The 21,083-nt window shown below is 47.6% G+C and overlaps 2 protein-coding genes across 5 annotated transcripts in view; one reads left to right on the top strand and one right to left on the bottom strand.

Moving 5' to 3' along the window:
* Nucleotides 1-20,647, bottom strand: LOC140912554 (malignant fibrous histiocytoma-amplified sequence 1 homolog). 2 transcript variants are annotated; one of them, XM_073347126.2, is made up of 11 exons: nt 17,947-20,647; nt 15,400-16,279; nt 14,494-14,785; nt 13,273-13,459; nt 11,720-11,910; nt 9,907-10,388; nt 6,565-6,722; nt 4,641-4,800; nt 3,405-3,475; nt 2,229-2,335; nt 1-190 (listed from the first exon to the last, which is right to left on the bottom strand). In XM_073347126.2, exons 1-11 carry the CDS (start codon nt 17,963-17,965, stop codon nt 173-175), a joined length of 2,565 nt encoding a protein of 854 aa, XP_073203227.1. In that variant the 5' UTR covers nt 17,966-20,647; the 3' UTR covers nt 1-172. The 2 variants fall into 2 exon arrangements, with proteins under 2 accessions (XP_073203227.1, XP_073203228.1); XM_073347127.2 differs by lacking the exons at nt 1-190; nt 3,405-3,475 and having other exon boundaries at nt 2,243-2,335.
* Nucleotides 1-21,083, top strand: part of IRF7 (interferon regulatory factor 7) — a 61,667-nt gene that overhangs the window by 21,444 nt on the left and 19,140 nt on the right. The window contains exon 13 of one of the 3 annotated variants that reach the window (XM_073347131.2): nt 10,338-12,928. The exons of 1 other annotated variant lie outside the window; for it this stretch is intronic. In XM_073347131.2, coding sequence (XP_073203232.1) covers nt 10,338-10,381 — 44 coding nt within the window. In that variant the 3' untranslated portion in view covers nt 10,382-12,928. Of the gene's footprint in view, nt 1-9,808; nt 12,929-21,083 lie in introns of those variants that run through there. One more of the 3 variants, XM_073347129.2, reaches the window with a different exon arrangement.

Genomic DNA, 21,083 nt, shown 5'->3' with positions numbered 1-21,083 from the left:
TCCAGTGGGTAGAAATTGTTTATTGCACAACACCGCCAGTACACACACTGCAAACAGTGAAATGGATCTTGCTGTACAGAGCGCTTAAGAGATTGCTTAGCGTGGCGCTCAACACGCTAGGAGTCTTGGCTAAAAGGACGTCCTTCTCAATGGACCTCTTGGGCAGGCCGAGTCATTTGTCCAAGATACTCTGAAATAAGAAAGACAGTGAGTAACTGCAGAGTTGCAGCTTCTGTTGCAAGAAAGCAAAGAAACTTGAAGTTTAAGCAGCCCAAAGTTTGGGAGTATTTGGCTCTGGAGTTCCAGTTCAGAACCCCACTTAAATAGAAAGAAAAAAAAAAAAACAACACTATCAAGTTGTCAGACCACCAACCCCAGAGCCCCCTAGGGCGTCCAAGAAGTACACAGTGCCTGTCCCTGGAGCACTGCCTCCTTCAGAAAGGAGGGAAAACAGAATTTGAGTAAAATCAAATAAACCAAACCTCAGCCTGGCTCTATGGTGCTGTTCACAGCACAGCATTTCCATCTTCCAAGGGAAAAATCCAGGGGGGGTTGCTGCTTCCATGTGCCAGACTGTGCAGCACACATTGTTCTGGGGGGTTTCCAAAGCCTGAAGCAAGACCTGAGCCTCTTCACTGACCAACTCAACAGCCACAGTGAGAAGATTTGGAAAAGTGCCTTTTGTGAGTGCATGTGCAGCTAAGGATGCGCCCAGATGCATCCAGCTCCCAAGACAGCAGGGTTCCCCTTGGTTGGTAATGCAACCAGTGCAGTTCCACTGGGCAAGAGGGGAGAAGTACACAAGGGGTACACACCCCACGTGAGATGGCCAAGCTCCGTAGGGGCTCCCTGCACTGGACAGTGGTGGGATCGCTGCCATCTGGGCTGAAGTAGCCTCTAGACATGGGGTTCCAAATCATGCCAAGGGCGTGGGGACGAAAGGACGCTTCCTTCATTCTCCCCCTTGCCCACAACCAAGTTTCCCTAGTGCTCAGCCCAACTATGCAGGCTGGGAACTGGGAAAAATTATTGGCTGCCCTGGAACAATGACCAAGGGCTGCCACGCCACAATGCTTTTACCAAGGCCAGCTCAACCATCCACAAGGCAATTGGCAGAGCGATGCTGCAAGGGTTTAACTTTCATTTCTGTTTGCTCCTTATGTAACCCCCTCATTAACTCAGGCCCTTCACAGGGTCATTGGGTGACAATTCCATGGGAATCTCCATGGGGAGGTAACACCTTGGAGAACCGAAGCCTTAGATTATAAACACCTTGGGACATAATTTCCCTGTCACCCCATATACGCCAACAGCACTATGATCTAAATTGTGCTGAGCACTGCAAGGACGGTCTCAGATTACACACCCATTACACATTTAAAGGAACTGACTTCCATGGATTTAGAATCTAACATGCCATCGCCCAAGTGATTTTTATATACATCAAGGATGGGGCTTTCAAAGTCCACCTGGGGATTTAGATGCCCAAAAATTCCCATCCATTTTAGAAAATCTCAGCCTAAACATACAGCGTCTCCAGTCATTTAGGAACAACACTGATAGACGCAGAAAGACTGATCAGGAAGAGGGGCAGAGACAGAAAGGCATCCTTCAAGCTAGCTGTATTCCTTAATAAAGAAGGATTGCTACATCAGGACGAATGCTGAGTCAGGATGACTGACACTGGAATCACAGGGTGAGGTTCTATGGACTGTGTTATGCAGCTGGTCTGACGAGACCGCCACATCGCTCTGTTCTGGGCTTGAAATAGATGGCTCTATGAAGTCTATCTGACCAGTGTTCCAGAGTGGGTATTTTCAGTTTGGCTCCCTTGTTGTTCTAGGGCCCACTCTAATTCCCATTAAAATCAATGGAAAAATTCCATCTATCTGTCCCTGATCATCGCTGTATCTGAGTGTATCATAATCAGTAGGTCACTTCCCCACCTGGGAAGTAGGGACGGGCTATTATTTCCATATTACAGATGGGAAACTGAGGCACAGAGAGGCTAAGTGACTTGTCCAAGGTCACCAGGAATCCACAGCAGAGCAGGGAATTGAACTTGGGTCTTCCAAATACCAAGTCGGTGCTTTAAACCACTGGGCCATTCTTCTCATTGACCATGATGGGAGCTGGTGTTAGCACAAGCCCAGCTCCCCACAACAGAGAAAGAACAGAAGCCAAAAGCCAAGAACAAAACATGAGGAGCAAAGCTACAGCCAAGTTACCTGGCGATGGACGTGGATGCTGCTGGGGCCGAAAGATGTAGTCCCATAGCTAGTGACATAATAGTGAGCAGGGGGCGGGGGCTGCGGAACCTCCAGGTCACTTGGAACTGAAAGGAAAGAGAAGGAGACATCAGCCTGCCATGCCACAGCCATGCAGTGAATCCCCAGAACCCCCCACCCCACTGACAGTGTAAAGTGCTTGACACATTAACTCATCCCTCCTGGCAGTGGAGGCAGAGCCTCAGCCGGTGCCAGCTGGCTTAGCTCCATTGACTTCAGTGTAGCTAGGGCGATTTATACCAGCTACGCATCTGCGCCAGAACGTGAGAGGCAGATAACAGAAGCCTGTTGTAAGGGAACAGCTGAGGGGCCAGCAGGAGTTGGCTGCCAAGTCACAGTGGTCTTTAAATAAAAAAGAGTGGGGAAAATGGCTCAGAGAAACTTGGGAGTTTATTAGGAGCAGTTCTTAACACTAGGGAGCTGCCTGTCAGAGATGGATTGTAGGACACTGCATTGTTGGGCCTTTTACAGATGGGGAAACTAAGGAAAAATGGTTATGCGGGTCAGGGCAGAGCTGGGATTAGAACCCAAGTGTCCCAATTCCCAGGCCTTGTGTTGCTGTAAGCCCTGACCATGCTTATGGTCATGCTTAGCTGATTACAGTCGTGCACTTAGAAGACTCAACTGAGATCAGGGTGCCATTGTGCTAGGTGCTGTGCAAACACGGCGAATGACAGGCCCTGCCCCAAACAATTCATGATCTACATAGACCAGAGACAGAGGAAGTATTAGCACCCCCAGTGTACAGATGGAGAACCACAGCAAAGACAGACGACGACTCAGGGTATGTCTACACAGGGATAAAAAAAAAACAAAAAAACCACAGCAGCTGACCCCAGGCTCCAGGGCTGAAAAATTGATGTATAGACCTTCAGGCTCAGGCTGGAGCCCAAATGTTGGGACTCTGCCAGGGGGGAGGGTCCCAGAGTTCCCGCTCGAGCCCGAACGTCTAAAGCAATTTGTAGCCCTGCAGCCCGAGCCCAACAAGACTGAGCCAGCCGTGGGGCTTTTATCCCTGTGCAGACATACCCTCAGTGACAGGAAATCCTTCTACCTTCATCTTGTGGCAGAAACTGGCCCCTATGCTATAGCCGGATTCTAACCCTCTGCCCGTACCTTTGGGTAAAAGCAGCTCAGTTCGAAACCGATGGCCACATGTTCCACAAGTTTTAATTTCTTCCTTCGTCCTTAAAATAAAAAGAAAGGAAAAGAAAAAAAACTAAATGAAAGTGCCACTAAACACCTTTACAGCCATGGAAGACTCTTTGGGATTCAAAACAAATCATTTCTAAACAACTGCTCTTTCTAAAATGTTATGGACAAAAAAAGAGAGAGAAAATGTTGCCTGTGGTCTAAAGGGAGGATTTTGTAGTTGAGATACTAGACTGGTAGCCTGGGGTTTATTCCCAGCTCTGCCATGGGCTTCCTAAGAGACCTTTGCCAAGCCACTTAAAATGAAGATTACATAGCAGCAAATGGAGTTCTTTGAGATGAACCCCTGCATATTCCTGCTTGTGGGACCAAGACACCCGGGCCACAAGCCGGTGGCAATAGGGGAGTGGGAATATGCAGAGGTCACTCAAAGAAGGACCACAATTTTCAAAGCTAAGTGTTTAAATACAGATGTAGGGTCCCATTTCCAAAAGGGCTCAGAGTTGTTCCCCTTGAAGTCACTGCCAACTTCAAAAGGAGCAGAGTTAGACCAGGCTCAGTGCTTTTGAAAAATCCCACCCATAATCCCTATTTACACACCACAATCAAAGTGGATCAATTTTCAGAAGCACTCAACTCCCAGTGGAAACAATGGGACTTCAGAGGCACTCCGCCCCTTTGAAAGCCAGTCTGCTTTGGTTTGGATGCCTAAATACGGATTTAAGGCCTGATTCAGCAATGATTAGGTGCTGAATTACTTAGCTGTCTGGGGCAGGGACTGTCTGTTCTGTGTTTGTACAACACCTACCACAATGCGGCCCATGACCAGGGCTTCTAGGAGCTACTGCAATACAAATAACAAATAATAATAGAAGTCAAGCACACACTTAAGTGCTTTGCTGCATAGCAGTTCAAGTGCCCAATGTTAGACACCCAAGTTTGAAAATTGTGTCCTTAACCTCTTGGCGCTTCTGTTTCCTGTTCCGTAGAATGGGGTCAGTAGTTATTTGCTTCACTGGCATGTAGTGAGGATTCAGACCGTTGTAATGCGACTTGCTCTGCTCTGATGGAAGGTATTATAGACATGCAAAGAATGGGTCTGTTTTTAGAACTGATCAACATTTGTACTGTGGTAGCAGGTGCTCACACCCCCACTGCAGATATTTCCTCTAGGAAAAACAGGTTACAGGACATACGTACACGGTGTTCTTGTCATCCACATCTGGCCAGAAAAATTCTGCAGGACATTCTGCCGTTCGACAAGGTGCCTTCATGCACATGTGGAGACCAGGCCACTCCTCTGAGAGCTTCCGGATGATGAAGATGATCGCCATGAAAAAATCCCATGTGAACTGGAATTCTTTAGATGAATAAGGGAAAGAACCGGCTGCTGTTAATCATCACAGTTACCTGGACTGAGTTAGCCCATTTAGAGCACAAATGGTAACGGGCAGGCAAGAGTTGCTTGTAGGCTGGGTTATAGGCAAACAGTTGCACCAGGTGGGTTCTTTCCAGTTCACCCAGACTAGACACCCTGGAGGAGCAATTTAAAGGGTGGGGGAAAGTATTGGTGGCCTGACCCCATCCCACTCTGTGACAAGATCTATGCACTATATGCAGCATAGGCAAGAGTGGTAACGCAAGAGGCCTACAGGCCGGCATCCTGTAAGACTTAGCTTAAGCTAAGAGCATTTGCATATGCTGGGCCGTGGTATTTTGACCCAGATAACGAACTAGGCCAATCTCTAGGCTAGCTCAAGTCCCTAGCTGCCCATTATATGCAACCCCCCCCCTTCAAACCTGCAAAAGCCCCTAGACAAAACGTTGCCACAAGCAAACTGCAGATCTTGATAACGACAAAGTGTGTCAGCACAGTGCTAATTATGATCCTGTTTACTTTGGCTCCTTATAAGGCTTTATGAACAATGCTTGAGTGATAAAAATTAAGGAAACGTATCATTTGACTTGAATGATAAAAAACTATAGAAGGCTGATATTCTAGGGGCAGGGCAGAGAGAGACCAGGGGGGCACCTGTGTGTGACCATCTCTGTCTTCCTCTCCCTGCGTGCTTGTATTCAAATAAAAAGGACCTTAGCCTGTTTGAACCAAACAGATGAGGTGACTCGTTTTCCACAACAGAAGCTGGACCAAAAAACAGTCCCCAAAAGCCACGTCGTGCCCTTCTTTGCTTATTATTTGTCTTGCCATAACACCAAGCAGCCCCAGGCATAGACCAGAACCCCAGGGCGCTAGGCACTGTATAAACCGAACAAAAACAGAGTTCTTGCCCAACAGAGTTTATGGCCTCAAACTTTTATTTAAAAGTATTTTTCCTGCTTTTATTCCCATTATGGTAGTGAGGCCCTTCTTTCTGCTAGAGCACCAGAAAACGGTGACACTAAGACACTGAGCCGTTGGAGGGGAGGGAATGTTTAAAACTCTTTTAGGAGGGGATGGTTGTGCGAGTCAATGCCTGTGTAACTCAAACATCAAGAAGAGTTCCCTTTGTGAAAACTTCAGTCTCGCTCTCCCCTTTGAAGGCTGAGAAAATTCTGTCTCCAACCCGCCAGCAAGGACAGGGAAGATGCGGTCTGAGGATATTGCTCCTCATGCCAAGGTAAAACATAAAACTTAATGAAAGGGAGGAAAAAAAAGTTTACTTTGAAAAATCTCAACCTGATCTTAAATCTGGAATCGGTCTCCTGTCATCCCAGGCAGTTTATTTTGAGAGAGACACTGTGGGACCCCGATTTCATTAAGATCTTGGGAACACCCAAATCTTTAAGAAGTTGGAAGTTCTATTAATCAGGGTTTCCCCAGGTTAGAGAGAGATGCTCCAATGGGACAAGCCAGGGGAAGTCACATGGTTCTCTGTAGGCTAGGGAGCTTCAGAGAGTTCAACTCTTGGAGACACAACCCAGCTGTGGCTAACCAAGAGTCAGTAAGTGGGGATCATGCTGTACATGCACTGGACCAGCATGCAACACAAGTGCCAGTTTGTTTAGGGGAGTTTGGGTGCAGTACACGAAAGCAGATGGCAAGCGGACAACTACCCTCCACTCCCAGGCCAGGGAAAGCGAAAGAGAACATACTCAGTAGAGAAATCAGTGCCTTCATTTTCACCTGTCCTTTGCGCTGGCTTTCTGCTCCGGAGTTCAATATAACTATAGCCCTTCTGGTTGTTCTCTTTGATCAGCAAGGGTTTGCCACTGCATATGAGCAGGCAAGTGACCTTCGCAATCCAGTGGGCCGAGTAGAAGGAGCAAGCTTTCACCATGAGCCTGCAATGAGATTGGAGAGACATCAGCCAAAAGATTGAGACAGTTCTGCCCTCCAGCATCATGGAAACTATTTTCAGCCCCACCTGCTGCCAGAATATATGTAGCCAACCCCAGTTGGGACAACAATGGGGATTGAACCAGGGACCTCTCATACTGTATTAAAAACATGAGCATCTACCGCTGGAGCGAAAGGACTGAGACCCATTGCTAGCAGCTGGAGCAGACCCATTAAGAGAGCTGGTTGGGAATTTTTCTACTCAACATGCAGATTCATTGGAATCAAAACTTTTTGCGAAAATGTTCCAGATTCAAGAAAAAACTTTCATCAGCAAAGGTCTTCGGATCCAGGATGGAATTTCTGGTCAAAAAATCAGACCGAGTGCCCAGAATAGTGCAGAACTCAGGGGTGAGGCAAGTCCCTGCTCTGACTGATTCAGAGTAGTGTCTTGAACCTGGCTCTCCATATCCCAGGTCTGTGCCTCAATCACCATTGGCTAGTCTGGGGTGGGAGGAGCCTCTGTCTCTCTTTGCACAACAAATTTTGAAAGGTGTCAGTTTCGTTCCACTTCGGAACAAAAAACTCCAAAGCCTCTGCATTTTTTGCAACAATTGAAATGTTTTCTGGGCTGTCCTACTCGTTAACCCGGTGATACTCGGACTGAAGCTCGCAAGCCACAAGCACCTCCTGTGTCTCTCTGCAGCACAGGATATTAAAACACTGTGATTTAATTATTTACCAGTCTAAGTTATTAACCAATCAGGATGTTTTTACTATTTTATTAACCAATTGTAGTTGATAAAATGTTAATACTTGGTCAGTCATTTTGCTGAGAGAGAGAGAGAGAGAGAGAGAACACACACACCTACAGTATGTATTATTTAGTATATAATATTTAGTGTATATATACACACTAGATATTTCCCCGTCATACTTTTAAATATGAAGATATTGTACTGTGGTAAATGAAACAATGAATTCATGCTCCTTTGGCTCTTTTGATCCCTTATTTGACTCCTGAATCACTGAGGTCTGAGTATCACTGCACTAACCTCTTCTGAGGCTCAGCCACTAGAGGCTGACAAAGACTCACATTCTCCTAGAGCATCTCTCTCACACACACAAACTCACTCACTCATTTGTTTCTCTTTCTTGCTGGCTTTTCCTTCCCTTCTAGCCCTAGAAAGGCCAGCAGTCAAAAGCTTCTTCCTAAAGTAAATAGCTGCCCCATACATCAGACAGCCTGAGTGCTTGGTACATGTTGGGTAGCTAACAATCCCACAGGCAAACCACAATATTATTAGTATGGATGGATGGATTCATACACGCATCTCGGAGAGTGCCTCTTCCCGCTTCTCTCACTCTTGATGCAGCAAGATGACACTGATTTGAACAAGCTACCTTGCCAACATGGATCCGTTGGGTACAAATCACTTCTTTATGCAGAGATAAGAAACTTTAGAATGGATTGTTGAGTCTGCCATTCATTTTCTGGAAGGGAAGAAATGCCCTGGGCTCTAGTGTGTCATTCAGCAAAGAGGCCCAGCTTCCCCACCAGCTGTTAACAAAACCCCTCAATGCTCTAAAAGCTGCATGAACTGAAGCTTGGTGGCCAACTGAAAAGAAAAAAATTACCACCAAAACAAGACACTCCACTACACATACTTCTCCCTTAGTGAGAGGATGAGAGAACAAGTGACAGATGCGTAGTCAGGTTGCTTAATGCACTACTGGAAGGCACTCAGATACTACAGTGATGAGTACACCATAAAAACTTATACAGGGAGAATAGAATTAGATGTTCCTTTGAATATTGGGGAACCCCAGATCCTGACTGGATGGTATGATATGGCTGATAATTAACTCAAGAGGCGATGAATCCAGATCATGACACATTGTGTCCAAACTCATCCCCATGACTGGGTGAAGAGGAGTGTTTGTGAAGGTTCGGAGATGGGCTATCCTACAGGGTATAAGATCAACTGAACTGCAGGAGGAGGGAAACCTCACAACTTCTTCATATTACAATGACTCTGACTCTCAGCCTTGCCCTGGCTGTAAGCAGAGATCAACCAGAAAGGTAAACTACCCTAGCTGGATTTGTTTTTTTGCTGTGCTAACTCAGAAGTCACAGACAGCCAGACTCAAAAGGGAAGGCAATGACCCAGCAAGACACCCAGGACTGTCTGAGCTCATGAGATGAAGTAGAAGATGCACTCCTTCACCATGGCATCCAGAGTTTGGTTTTTGCCCCACCAAAGGGATGATTCCAAGGAGCAAAAGCTAGGTCTGTGGAAGTAGTTCGGGTGTGCTAGACCATATCTCCCTCTTCCCCATGAGTCCTTGCACAGTATATATGCCTCTTCTAGAACAGGGCTCTCTAAGAGATGAAGCTCAGCCATTGCTGGCTCTTCGTGAAAGAGAATATGGCTCAGCAAATGGGATTATGAAAGCGTCCTCCCCGTTCTCCTGTTCTCCCCTCCATAATGCTCCCTGCAGTTACTTTGTTCAGCTCTTCTAGATACTAATAGATGACTTAGCAGACCCATAAAGGCTGGAGACCAATGCTCCAGAGAACCCACCTCCCAGCACAAATCTCCACATGCATGTGGTTTGCCAACTCCCGGCGTTTCAGGATTACTGGCACACCCGCTTGGATAGAAATAAAGCCATAGAGAGGCATGTGACCAAAACAATATGCAATGACTTACACATGCAGCACCAAACACCACAAATGAGAACCATGCGTTATGAATTCCTGGGCAGTACACTGCTAACATGCCCTATTATTAATAATTTATATAACAGTAGCACCTGCAGGCCTCAGTTGAGTTCATAACTTCATTGGGCCGGTGCAGTACCCACCCAAAGAGATTTCCACTCTAGGCAGAGGGAGAATCATTCTTCCCATTTCACAGATGGAGAACCGAGGCTCCGAGAGAGGATGAATTGACTTGCCCAAGGTCACACAGAGTCTGTGGCAGAGCTAGGAGTTGAACCCAGATCTCTTGAGGCACAGTCCAAGGCCTTAACCACTAGGCCAACCTTCCTTTTGATAGCTATGAATTAATGTGTTTGTTTATACTAGTACCAACTACATGCTTCCCAGACAGACAAGAAGGAATGACCCCTGCGCTGACAGGCTCCCCAGCTCACATGGCCAAGGCAAGTGGGCTGGCTTCTTACCTTTGGAAGAAGCCCTCTGGGATCTCAGGTGAAAAGTAGGCCCGGATGTGGAGATCCTCCAGATGATCTCCTCCCCACCTCTCAGAAACCTCCTCGCTCTGGTTGAGATACGTGGGAAACAAGTAATAGGCCTCGCGGCAGTTCTGCGTTGTTTCCCACAGCTTCCCCGGCACAAACTCCCTGGCCCCTGGGTTGAGGTCCTTGGCATGCCTCACCTCCAGGCAGATCTCAAAGTGCTCCAGAAGGCTGAACAGCTTCCCCTTCTGGGCCTTGTGCCCTACCATCTCCTCAAAGACGTCCTTCATCCCTTCCAAGTAGAGCTGGTGCTTGACCAAGGCTCGCATGGCCCGCTGGCACAGCATGGCCTTCGACTTGAATGTCCACACCCAGTTGGACTGGTCTCTGATGGTAGCGTGTTCTCCCACCAGCAGGTCCACGGAGATGCTTTCCAGCTGCTGCACCAGGCGATATCTAACAAGGATCTGAACGGGAAGGAACAAAAGCTCAGCGAGCCAGGAAGATTTCAGTAATGGATGCAGTTTGGCTTAGGTACTTACAACACCCACATCACCATTATATCTGAGGGCCTCACAGTCTTTATTGTATCTATCCTCACAACACCCATGAGGAGGGAGGGAAGTGTTCTAATCCCCATTTTATGCATGGGCAACTGAAGCACCGAGATTAAGCAGCTTGTCAAAGGTCACATAGAGAAAGTCTGTAGAGAAGCAGGGAATTGAACCTGGTTCTCCCAAGTCCTCGGCTAGCACCCTATCCTTCCTCCTAGCCTCATCTCCCTGCAACACAGCAGGCACAAGGCTCCTCCAGCAATCACAGGGAATGGGACCAGGTTCCTTCTACACAGTGCACACCAGTACGAGGAAAACAGAGGCCATAGTTGCATCCAATGAATGAGCTGTAGCTCACGAAAGCTTATGCTCAAATAAATTGGTTAGTCTCTAAGGTGCCACAAGTACTCCTTTTCTTTTTGCATAGTTGAACTGAGGCCGAAAAGGACTATTTTTAAAAAGGGGGCAAGGGGAGGAGAATCCGAATCAGAGGCATTCATTCGCTCTTCAGGATAAATTCAAATGCTATTGGATGGCTTCAAGAGACTGGGGAGAGGATCATCTAAGCCAGGTTGGTAAGAGCAGGGTCTAACTGTATTGTTAAATTTATTCACCAAAATCTGGATTACTACAGATAATGCACTATAAGTATCTTATGACTTTTAAACCAAACTTTGTATTTGTGGATAAGCACTATACCGAGATGTGCAGACACTCGTTCCTTAACCTGTGTATTATATAATTTTAACATTAGCTTTAATAAAATGTTTAAATCTGCTGGCTGTGAAGATAAATTAGAGGCCTCAGTCCAGTTCCTAGTAGACAGTGTCCACATCACAGTGGTTAGATCAGGAGACTGGAATTAGGGACTCGTCGGTTCTATTCCTGTCCATGATTTGCAGCATGACCTTAGGTATTTTGCTTCCATTTACCTATAATGCTGACTCTTTCACACAACTTTGTTAGACGTCATTGATCGCTTGCAAAGTCCTTTGAGAAACTCAGCGGATAGGCCTTAGTAAGTGTAAGATCATCTCCGAGACTTGCCCCAGAAACTGAGGCATGGCTGGAGAGCAAAATGCCTTTCTTTAAGGCTTGTTCTTTCCAAACCACCCATCACTCTTGTGTCTGGACAATGGTGTGCAGGGTGGCATGAAACAGAACACGCAGGGAGGCAGGACACTGCTTCCCAGAGAAATAACCTGGTCATGGAGGGAGGGTTCTACAGGGACCCATACGCTCACCTTGAACATGGTTATTAGAAAGGCTGGCCGGAGAAAGACTGTGCTTTCCAGCTGCTTGATTTCTTCATACCATATAATCAGCCCGATGCGGTGGAGGTATCTCAGGATGTCCCGGAAAAGCTCTGTGCCCAGATGGCTCAGGTGCTCTCGGCGGGTGATTTCACTAAGTAAGTGGTTGAGGTCCATTATGCCTAGAGAGAGAACAGGATCACATGGACACTACTAACACAGGGTTTCAAACAGCAGCTGAAATGCCAGTGTGTGGGTGCTTGCCCGAGGCTGAGTCCTAAAAGGGCCAACATATATCAGTGCTAACACCCAGGTCTTGGCAAATCCCACTCCAGGTCAAAGGCGACTTCTGGCAGAACTGGACTCAGGAATCCTGAAGCACCAGGAGGGGCGGGGGGCACGGCGGGGAGCGGGGAGAAGAGAAGCTGAGTGCCTTTGTTTGCATGACAGTACCCAGGGTGTTTGTCCAACTCTCAGCTATTTCACTGCAGGGCTGTGGTAGGAGTATTCAGAACAAGCCAGAGGTAATTAGATATGCACACGTATACAGATATGTACCAGGCTCTTTGAAAAGGTTACTGAAATACACAGCTCTCCCCGTTATGGACCTAGTCCAGCAGTCCTTACTCAGATTAGTAGCTCCACTGAAGTCTAACCCTTTACATGAGGAAGTGTTTGCAGGATCAGGCCTTTGGCTGTGCACTGCCAATATGTTCCTCTAAGGAACTTAATGCAGCTCAATCTAGCCCAATTTAAACAAGAATGGACTTATTTACTCCCAATGAGCCCAGAGTGGAGACTGATCATTGGGGCTGCTACACTTCCCCTTACTCCGCACAGCACAGGAAGAGAAAATCCACACAAGAGGAACAGAGCCTGGAGCACCGAGATGGCATTTCAGCCTAACTTCTGTGTCTGACATCCCTGGCTCTTGTAGGTTGAGCCAATAGACGCAGGCACAGGAATGATCTACACTGCAGCCAGGAGATCCTGCTGCCTCCCCAGTCTCTGGTTCTCAGATACACTTTGCTCATTATCTCTAGAACCTCTCTAGGTCTAAGCTAATCCAAGGTGGGCTATTTTAGAACATAACTAGGCTGGCCATGTGCAGGGATAGTGCTGCTATGTCACTGGCTGGAAACAGCAGAGCTCCTTAGTTACTAGACATACAGTGAAATCGCAGCCCCCATTGTGCTGACGCGGGAATAAACGGAAGACAGAATTGACTAGAATATGGTTCAATGCTCTGCCCTGCAATAGAACGGGGTTTGCTTCCCAATCTCTCACCCCCTAGCCGTGCAGCGCCTGGGACTTGCTACAGGCCACCACCGGCTTAGCTCCTAGATTGGAAACGGTGTTGAATCTCTGAACTGCCACCGTGTCTCCAGTGGACTAGGGAGCAGTGAGTTTATTGGGCATCAAAGGGAGTCCTTGGCCAGCCTTCCTTAGCCAAAAAGATGGTGGCTGTGGCATAGGTCCCCTAACGCGGTGAACTCTCAGTGGGAAAGGGTGGTGGGGAGAAGAGATGATCTATCGACACCTACCATGTTCTGCTGTCCCCTCACTCTGCTCAGTATCTACGATTGCCGCTTCCACTTCCTTATAGACAGGGGGCAGCACTCGGATAACATTAGGAAATATTTCTTCATTCCTGACATGCTCCAAAATAGTAGTCTCAAGTTTTTTAATATCCCAGTAATTAGTGCAATTGACGGGAACAAGGTTTAAAATCTGGAAGGAAAGCACGCGGTTACTATGGAACACTCAGGGCGCCATATGCCATATTCTGTCTAGCTCGAGCCCTGATGCTCAAGCAAGTACTAATACATAACGGGTACCAAGGTCCTCTTCAGTCGGTGACGAAAGCCAAATGCTGACAGATTTTGGTGGGTTGTGGTGTTGGGGGGAGTTTTGTCGGTCATTTATAAAGGTGTTAAGCAGCTAGTAATCATGGGATGAGAAGGAAGATTGCCCAGTGGTTAGCGTGCTGGTCTAGGACTTGGAAGACATAGATTCAATTCCCAGCTCTTCCACAGACTTCCTCTGTGACCTTGGGCAAGTCATGTCATTCCTGTGTGTCTCAGTTCCCCATCTGTAAAATGGGGATAATAGTACTTCCCTACCGCCCAGGAGTGTTGCAAGGATTAAAATATTAGAGATTGCTCCTACTACTCGGGGCCCATATAGGTGCCTTAGATAGAGAGCAGCGTCCCAGAGGGGTCTAATTTCATGGGAAGAATAAGCAGCAGGTACAGGGACACAGGAGCTCTTTGAAATTCTGTTTTCATTCAGGTGTCCCCAAGAACAAGAGATGGGGTGAGGGGGAAGAAAAGAGAAACACAAAGTATCAGGGGGAAACAACAAAATGAAACTGTTTTCTTAATACTAAGGCAGATTGGACAGAATATTTTAAACTCCGAACTTGACAAAAAATTATGAATTTTGATGAAAAAGTGCGGGAGGAGTCAAAATTTGTTGCTAAATATTTCCCCCATCCTCTCCCTTTTTTGTCCATCTTGTTTTTAAATAAAGCAGCTCTACTAATACAGATTTCCACAAAATTCACCATATAACCGTTCTTTATAACCTGGGGGTACCCCAGTGATGGGCTCATGATCCAGAGATTAAATTAAAAGCAGAGATTTAGTTAACCTCTCTGGGGCTGAGCACTAGAAGCTCCTTGGAAAAGAGACTGAGTCTCCCATTGGCCTGTACAGCATTGTGTACACCTATAGTGCTGTGTAATAACCAATCAATAGCCCTACAGTCAAGGTGCAGCTCTCCATCTCCTTCAGTCGGTCCCACTGGTCCACGTAGAACTCAGACTCCTCACTGCTTTCCAGGTTGTTGATGAAGTGGGCGAGGTTTGCCCTCCTTTCCTCCAGCATGGCCTGGATCTTGCTCATGATGTCCCGCTTCTTTTCTTCCACTTCCTCCTCAGTGCAGCAGTCTGTGTGGGTTCCCACGGGCAGGACCACGGAGTTTGGGACTCGCATGAAGAGGTTATTGATCCAGAAGCCAACCAGCTCCTGGAAGATGCCATTATTGAGCTGGTACCTGAAGAATCAATCAAACCAACACTCAGCCAGTTACTGCCAGTGCAGGGCATGACAATGTGCTCTGGGTCATCCCGAGGACTGAACACAACGCTGCCACAGTAAAGAGCCTGTGTCTCTACAGCTTGAGCTAAAGGACTGTGTCTCCTAACTGGGGTCTGTAGCAGACTCGTTTTCCTCTATGCATGAGGCAGAGAAGAGGACAACATACACTGAAAAGTGGCTTATCTCAACACCTTCCTCTAAAATAGCTGGTGTTGGATACATGAGACTGGATGATCATTCTATAGGCACTGCCCAACTGGTGTAGACTTATACATTCCACAATCAGCACTAGATACAGCAGCTGTTCAGTGGCTTCTGTAAAAGGAGTTTGATCTCCATCCAAGGGGCTGGCAGTCACATTGCAGAGAGGGCAGGCAGCATGCCTAGTGGACAGGGCATGGGACTGCACCTTGGGAGCCCTGGGTTCTATCCCCAGCACTGCTGCGGGACCTTGGCCATGTCACTTCCCTGCTCCGTGCCTGTGTTTCCCACACACATGCACACACCCAGTGCCTGTCTGAGCTAGTTAGATTGCGAGCTCTTCAAACAAACCCATTGCAGAACACTTACTTCTGGAAGTTAATGACCAGGATGACGAGGGCCTGTGGGGTGATGAACACATGGTGGGTCACGTAGTACTCCAGCTGCCCAGCAAAGTCCCAGAAGAGAAACGTGAAGTCCTGGATGTGGAATTCGCTGATCTCAATCCCCACTGTCCGCTCCTCCTCAGACACCAGAACCACTTGCCTCTGCTTCAGGCTCTTACAGATAGTGGATTTTCCTGCCAGCGAGGCCCCCAAGAACATGGTCTTCACCCTCCTGTCTTCCTCCACATGGCAGTTCTGCAGCTGGCTGAAGTAGCTCAGGATCTGCTGGATGCCCCCAGCACAGACTTCATTGGGAGGCTCCCGCAGCGGGTTCCCATTTGCCTTGAACATCTTCAGCGGCCTCCCTTCGAACAGCTCCCTGGGGAGCTGGCGCAACGTATTATTCTGCACATAGAGCTCCTGTAAACTCACCAGCTCCAGGACAGCTTGGGGGATGGCTCGGAACAAGTTGTTGGACAGGTTGAGGTACTGGAGGCTGCTGCTGCAGGTGGCCAAGTCCTTGGGCAGAGCACTGAGGCGGTTGTTGCTCAGCCGCAAGTGTTTGAGCCTCGGAAGACAGGAGAAGATCCCCTCCGGGATCACTCGGATTTGGTTCTGATTCAGTTCCAACTTCTCCAGGTGGACCAGGCTCTGTATTTCCTCGGGGAAGTCCGCGATCTCATTCTTGGACAAGATCAGCTTTCTCAAGTTGCCGAGCTTCGAGATCCCGGCGACGTGTTTCAGCTTGTTCCGGTCCAGGTTCAGGCTCTCCATTCTGGGGTCCTGCAGGACCGTAGGAGGCAGGACTCTGAGCCTCATTGTGGAGAGAGTCACTTTACTCGCGCGGTCATCTTGCTCCTGACCTAATGGACGGAACAGATCATTACAGTGTGTGAGCCTGATTTCCAAGAGCACTCCCACTGCTCTCGCCTAGAAATCTGGCTGCTCATTTAGGGGTCTGAAAGGAACGTGTTGGTGGCTGAGCACCATTAGCCCCACGTTAATGTAGCACTTTTCCTCCCTAAGGGGCTCAGAGCACATCACAAACTCTAAAGGGTCATTTACAGACCAATGACAAGCTGCTCCTGCAGTGAAGCACGGGAGCGGTTTTAGCGGTACCTGCCCTGCACCCCTTACACAGCACGAGACGACAGGCGGGAAGAGGACATGAATATTGCGTCTGATTGAAGCTGCAGGGACAGTAGAACTGCAGGGCTGGAAGGGATCACGAGAGGACATCTAGTCCAGCCCCGTGAGGCAGGGCCACATCAACCTAGACCATCCCTGACAGGTGTTGGTCCAACCTGCTCTTACAAAGCTCCAACGACGGGGATTCCACGACCTCCCTTGGAGGCTTATTCCAGAGCTTAACTACCCCGATCATTAGAACGTGTTTCCTAATATCTACACTAAATCTCCCTTGCTGCAGATTAAGCCCATTGCTTCTTACCCAACCTTCAGTGGACATGGAGAACAATCGATCACCAACCTCATCACAGCAGCCCTTAAATTACCTGACTTGAAATTTGACTAGGAGACAAGTTTAAAGAAGCCATACTCTCTCCCAAAGTGCCAAGGGATCTTTCATGCCAACGGCTCAGGGCCCCTGGGCAATCGGCTCAGGGCTGACTCAGCTAGAAATGCTACCTGCTGAGTGCTCACTAATGGGTTTCCCCTCAGGAACCTACTGAGCCGACCCACGCTCTTTGCTGGCAACAGACAGGGTCACAGCGTGAGGCACACCACTGCAGCTGTAGCCAGCTAGATGTATTCATGGCTCAGTGGTCAGGAGCTGAGTTCAGGACCTTCCCTCAGGCCCTCACTGCCCTTGAAGTCTAGGGACCCCCCAGGCAGATATATTGGGATGCCCGGGGGGGGGGGGGCGGAGACGGGACAGACACAAGGAGTTACAGCTTGGGAACTGCTGGCAGCCAGGGCGTCAGAGGGACTGGTGTTGCAACCAGAGAGGTCTGGGTGGGAGGAGCAGCTGGGTGAAGAACCACCCCTGGGGGCTCAGAGGGACTAAACCCCTCAAGCAGAAGCCTAGCTGGCCATCCCCAGCCCAAATAGGAAGGGTGCCTACAGCAGAGGGGTAAATGCTGGGGGGGGCGAGGTCTCTCCATGGGCAGAGGGGGCTGTTCTAAGCTAAAGTAAATGAGACCAACTTCTCCATTCTGCTTCCTGTCTGGGCCTACGGCTGTGGTGCATCCTCACACACAGCTCGGAGCTCAAGAGCTGAACTCAAATGACTCTCCCCACAGGACAGATCCTTGGGAGGTCTCACCCCTCATTGAGAAAGAGTTAACACCCCTCCTCTCCCCCCTCCCCGCACATCCTCCCCCCTCCATCCCCACATAGGGCAGAGAAAATACATCTGCCTCTCCCCATTCCCCCTCCCCTCCCCCGCTGGGGCAGTGAGTGAAACAGCAAAGGCAAATCTATCTCACTTCCTCCCTCCCTTCCCCCCCCCACCACGAGGAGTTTGGCGCTGGGCAGAAAAAATAGGGAAAGGGGGTCGTTCGCTACTCACAGGCTCTCTGCTGGGCCATGCTGTCCTTTCCTGCCTGCAGCAGCTGCAACAGCTGGATCCTTTCTGAACCTCAAACGTCCCTTCTGCAGTTCCCACCTCCTGTGGAAATGTTCTTTTGAGCCCTCCCTCCTCCACCCTAGAAGATGATTTCAAAATATCTTTATCACCCTTCTTACATAAGGCACAGTGAGAAGGAACTGGGTATTCATTAGTACACACAGTAAGAAGGAGAGAGTCCCTTGGGACCCCAGCTGTCCACTTCCAGCAGCCTCCAGTTAGCAGGGACAGCAGGTAAAGGTGTTGGTAAGTTTGCTTCTCCTCGCTCCTCAAAGGGGCTGCTGTCCTTTCCTAACGAACTGCCTTTTGAAAGGCAGGACAGGGTGGCTGCGTGATAGAAAAGCAGTAAACATACTAACGACAGATGGCTTGGTTATCCCCACACCCCAGCCAACTTCAGGGGCAATTGACATCAATGTATACCACATTCTCAGGGACAGATGACCATTCTTAGGAATCTTATCACAGTAGTGTCTAGGGACCAACCAGGAACGAAGATTGCGCTAAGTACTGTACAAACCATAGCAGACAGACAGTTTCTACCCCAAAGAGCTCAGGGTCTACATGCCAGTTCTAAGATCATGCCCAAGCCATGCTGTCCAGACCAGCCACAAGCCTTCTCGACACTATGGTTAAAAGGATACATGGTTCAGCACATGTGGATGTCAGGCAGAGGTGCCAAGAATGCAACTGACATCCAACAAGCATTTCCAAGACCATGTAAAATAGACAAAGATTTTCTTCCCGGAGGCCCCCTCAGCAGGGACAGCATTTTAAAGCCAAAGCACTGTCTGGACCTGCCCTCAACTTCACAATGGCCACCCACTCATCAGCCACGGTCAGCAGGGGCCGAAACATCTAAACAAGAGTCAGCAAGGCATCAAATGAGATTAAACTAGCTAGGGATAGAAAAGTGCAATAAGAAAACATTTACAAATACATTAGAAGCAAGAGGAAGACCAAGGACAGGACAGGCCTGTTACTCAATGGAGGAGGAAAAGACAACAGAAAATGAAGCAATAGGTGAAGTGTGAAATGCTTTTTTAAAACAAGGAGTCCGGTGGCACCTTAAAGACTAACATTTATTTGGGCACAAGCTTTCATGGGTAAAAAAACACTTCTTCAGATGTTTATGCCCAAATAAATCTGTTAAGTCTTTAAGGTGCCACCAGACTCCTCGTTGTTTTTGTGGATACAGACTAACATGGCTACCCCTCTGATACTTGACAAAATGCATTTTTGTTTCAGTTTTCACCAACAAGGTTAACAGTGATTGGATGACTAACAAAATGGGGTAGGATCTGAGGCTAAAATAGAGAAAGAACAAGTTAAGTTAGCTATCTTCAAGTCAGCAGGGCCTGACAAAAATACATCCTAGAACACTTAAAGGAACTGGCTGAAAAGATCTCTCAGCCATTAGCAATTATCTTTGAGAATCCATGGAGGATGGGAGAGATCCCAGAGGGCAAATATAGTACCTACTTATCTATAAAAATGGGAATGAGGACAACTCAGGGAATTCTAGACCAGGCAGCTTAATTTCAGTACTGGGAAAGATAATGGAGTAAAATAATCAATTTGTAAGCACCTAGAAGATAATAAGGTGATAAGTAACAGTCAACATGGATTTGCCAAGAACAAATAACGTCAAACCAGCCTAATATCCTTCTTTGACAGGGTTGCAAGCCTTGTGTGTAGAGGGGAAGCAGTAGATGTGATATATCTTGACCTTAGTAAGGCTTGACAATGCTTATGAGAATATCACGTGAGACGAACTAGGGAAATACAGCCTTGAAGAACCTACTATAAGATGGGTGCACAGCTGGTTGGAAAATTGTACTCGGAGAGTAGTTATCAATGGTTCAAGCCGTAAAGTCAACTGTAAAGGCATATCAAGAGGGATCTGTCCTGTGTCCAGTTCTGTTCAATATCTTCATAAATGATTTGCAAGATGACAGAGAGAGTACATTTATAAAGTTTGAAGCTGATACCAAGATGGGAACATATCACAATTCTGGGTGCAACCCAGACTAGTCAGGGGTTGTGTCACCACCTACCCTGCAACCGTGGGTGTCTCACAATGCTTTACTATTTTAACTCCCAACTTGGGTCACTCACAATCAGCCTGCCAGTGACACCGTGAGGTCTGTGTACAGCAATAGCCCTGGCCCAGCAACTCTGACCCCAGCAGCCTGTTAGCCGTGCTTTGGCTTCCAGCAGCCTTGGTTCCTACCTGCAGGTTGACCCCATCACACTCCTAGTTCTGAATTTTCCCTAAAAACATGTGCTCGGCACTGTCCAGCCCTCTCCTTGACAGTTCAGATATTATAGGTTCATTGCCCCTGTAAGGGGTTAATATACAACTCACTATTTCAATTGGATTTACCAAACAATTCAGTTTAACACACAACACTGGATTAGTTTGATTAAAGAATAAAACAAGTTTAACTCCAAAGAGATAGATTTCAAGTGAGTACAAGGCGTTAAAGTCACAAATGGTTACAAGAGAAAAAGATAAAATGTTCTCTAGTAACTAAAACTTAAATTAGACTTAGTTCAAGGTGAAATGCTTACCATGTGTTCCCAGCAACACGGCTGACCAGATTGTCAGGTCAGAATCCCTCCCAAAGGAGTGTGTATGTACGGGTGTTTTTGCCCCTCACTTTTAAAGTCCAGTTACCTTTTGAAATGCATTTTCCTGAAGGTCACCCCTAGATAAAGTTCCTTCCCACCATGAGGACGGAGACATGGAGTCTCATGGTGAAAGAGGTTTCATGTTGTTTGTTAAAATGCAGATCAACCTTTCCTGCTCCCCTCTCTTGCCATCTGGTTTCTAGAATTCCTTCTCCCAAAAAGCCTCTATACACGTGACGTGCTGAAGGCAGTCAAGAAGTTCCAGTACCAGGCCAGGCCAATGGTGACTCATTAAAAATAGCATTTGCCTTTAACAGCATTGTGTTATACACCTTCATTCACTTAGTGCAGTGGTTCTTAAAACTTTTTTTTTTTGCAGACCACTTGAAAATTGCTGAGGTTGTCAGCGGACCACTTAATGATCTTTCCAAGCGTTGTTTGTACCA

This window comes from Lepidochelys kempii, chromosome 6, assembly GCF_965140285.1.
Source record: "Lepidochelys kempii isolate rLepKem1 chromosome 6, rLepKem1.hap1, whole genome shotgun sequence".
Lineage (NCBI taxonomy): Eukaryota > Metazoa > Chordata > Testudines > Cheloniidae > Lepidochelys > Lepidochelys kempii.
Note: the sequence above shows the minus strand (reverse complement) of the source record. Positions and strands in the feature narration are given on the sequence as shown.

What these genes read in the sequence shown, in the direction of transcription:
- LOC140912554 (XM_073347126.2), bottom strand. An exon ending in TGAGGGGACAGCAGAACATG is followed by an intron (nt 11,911 to 13,272) that starts GTAGGTGTCGAT and finishes TTCTCTCTCTAG; the next exon opens with GCATAATGGACCTCAACCAC. An exon ending in TTCTAATAACCATGTTCAAG is followed by an intron (nt 10,389 to 11,719) that starts GTGAGCGTATGG and finishes CTTCCCGTTCAG; the next exon opens with ATCCTTGTTAGATATCGCCT.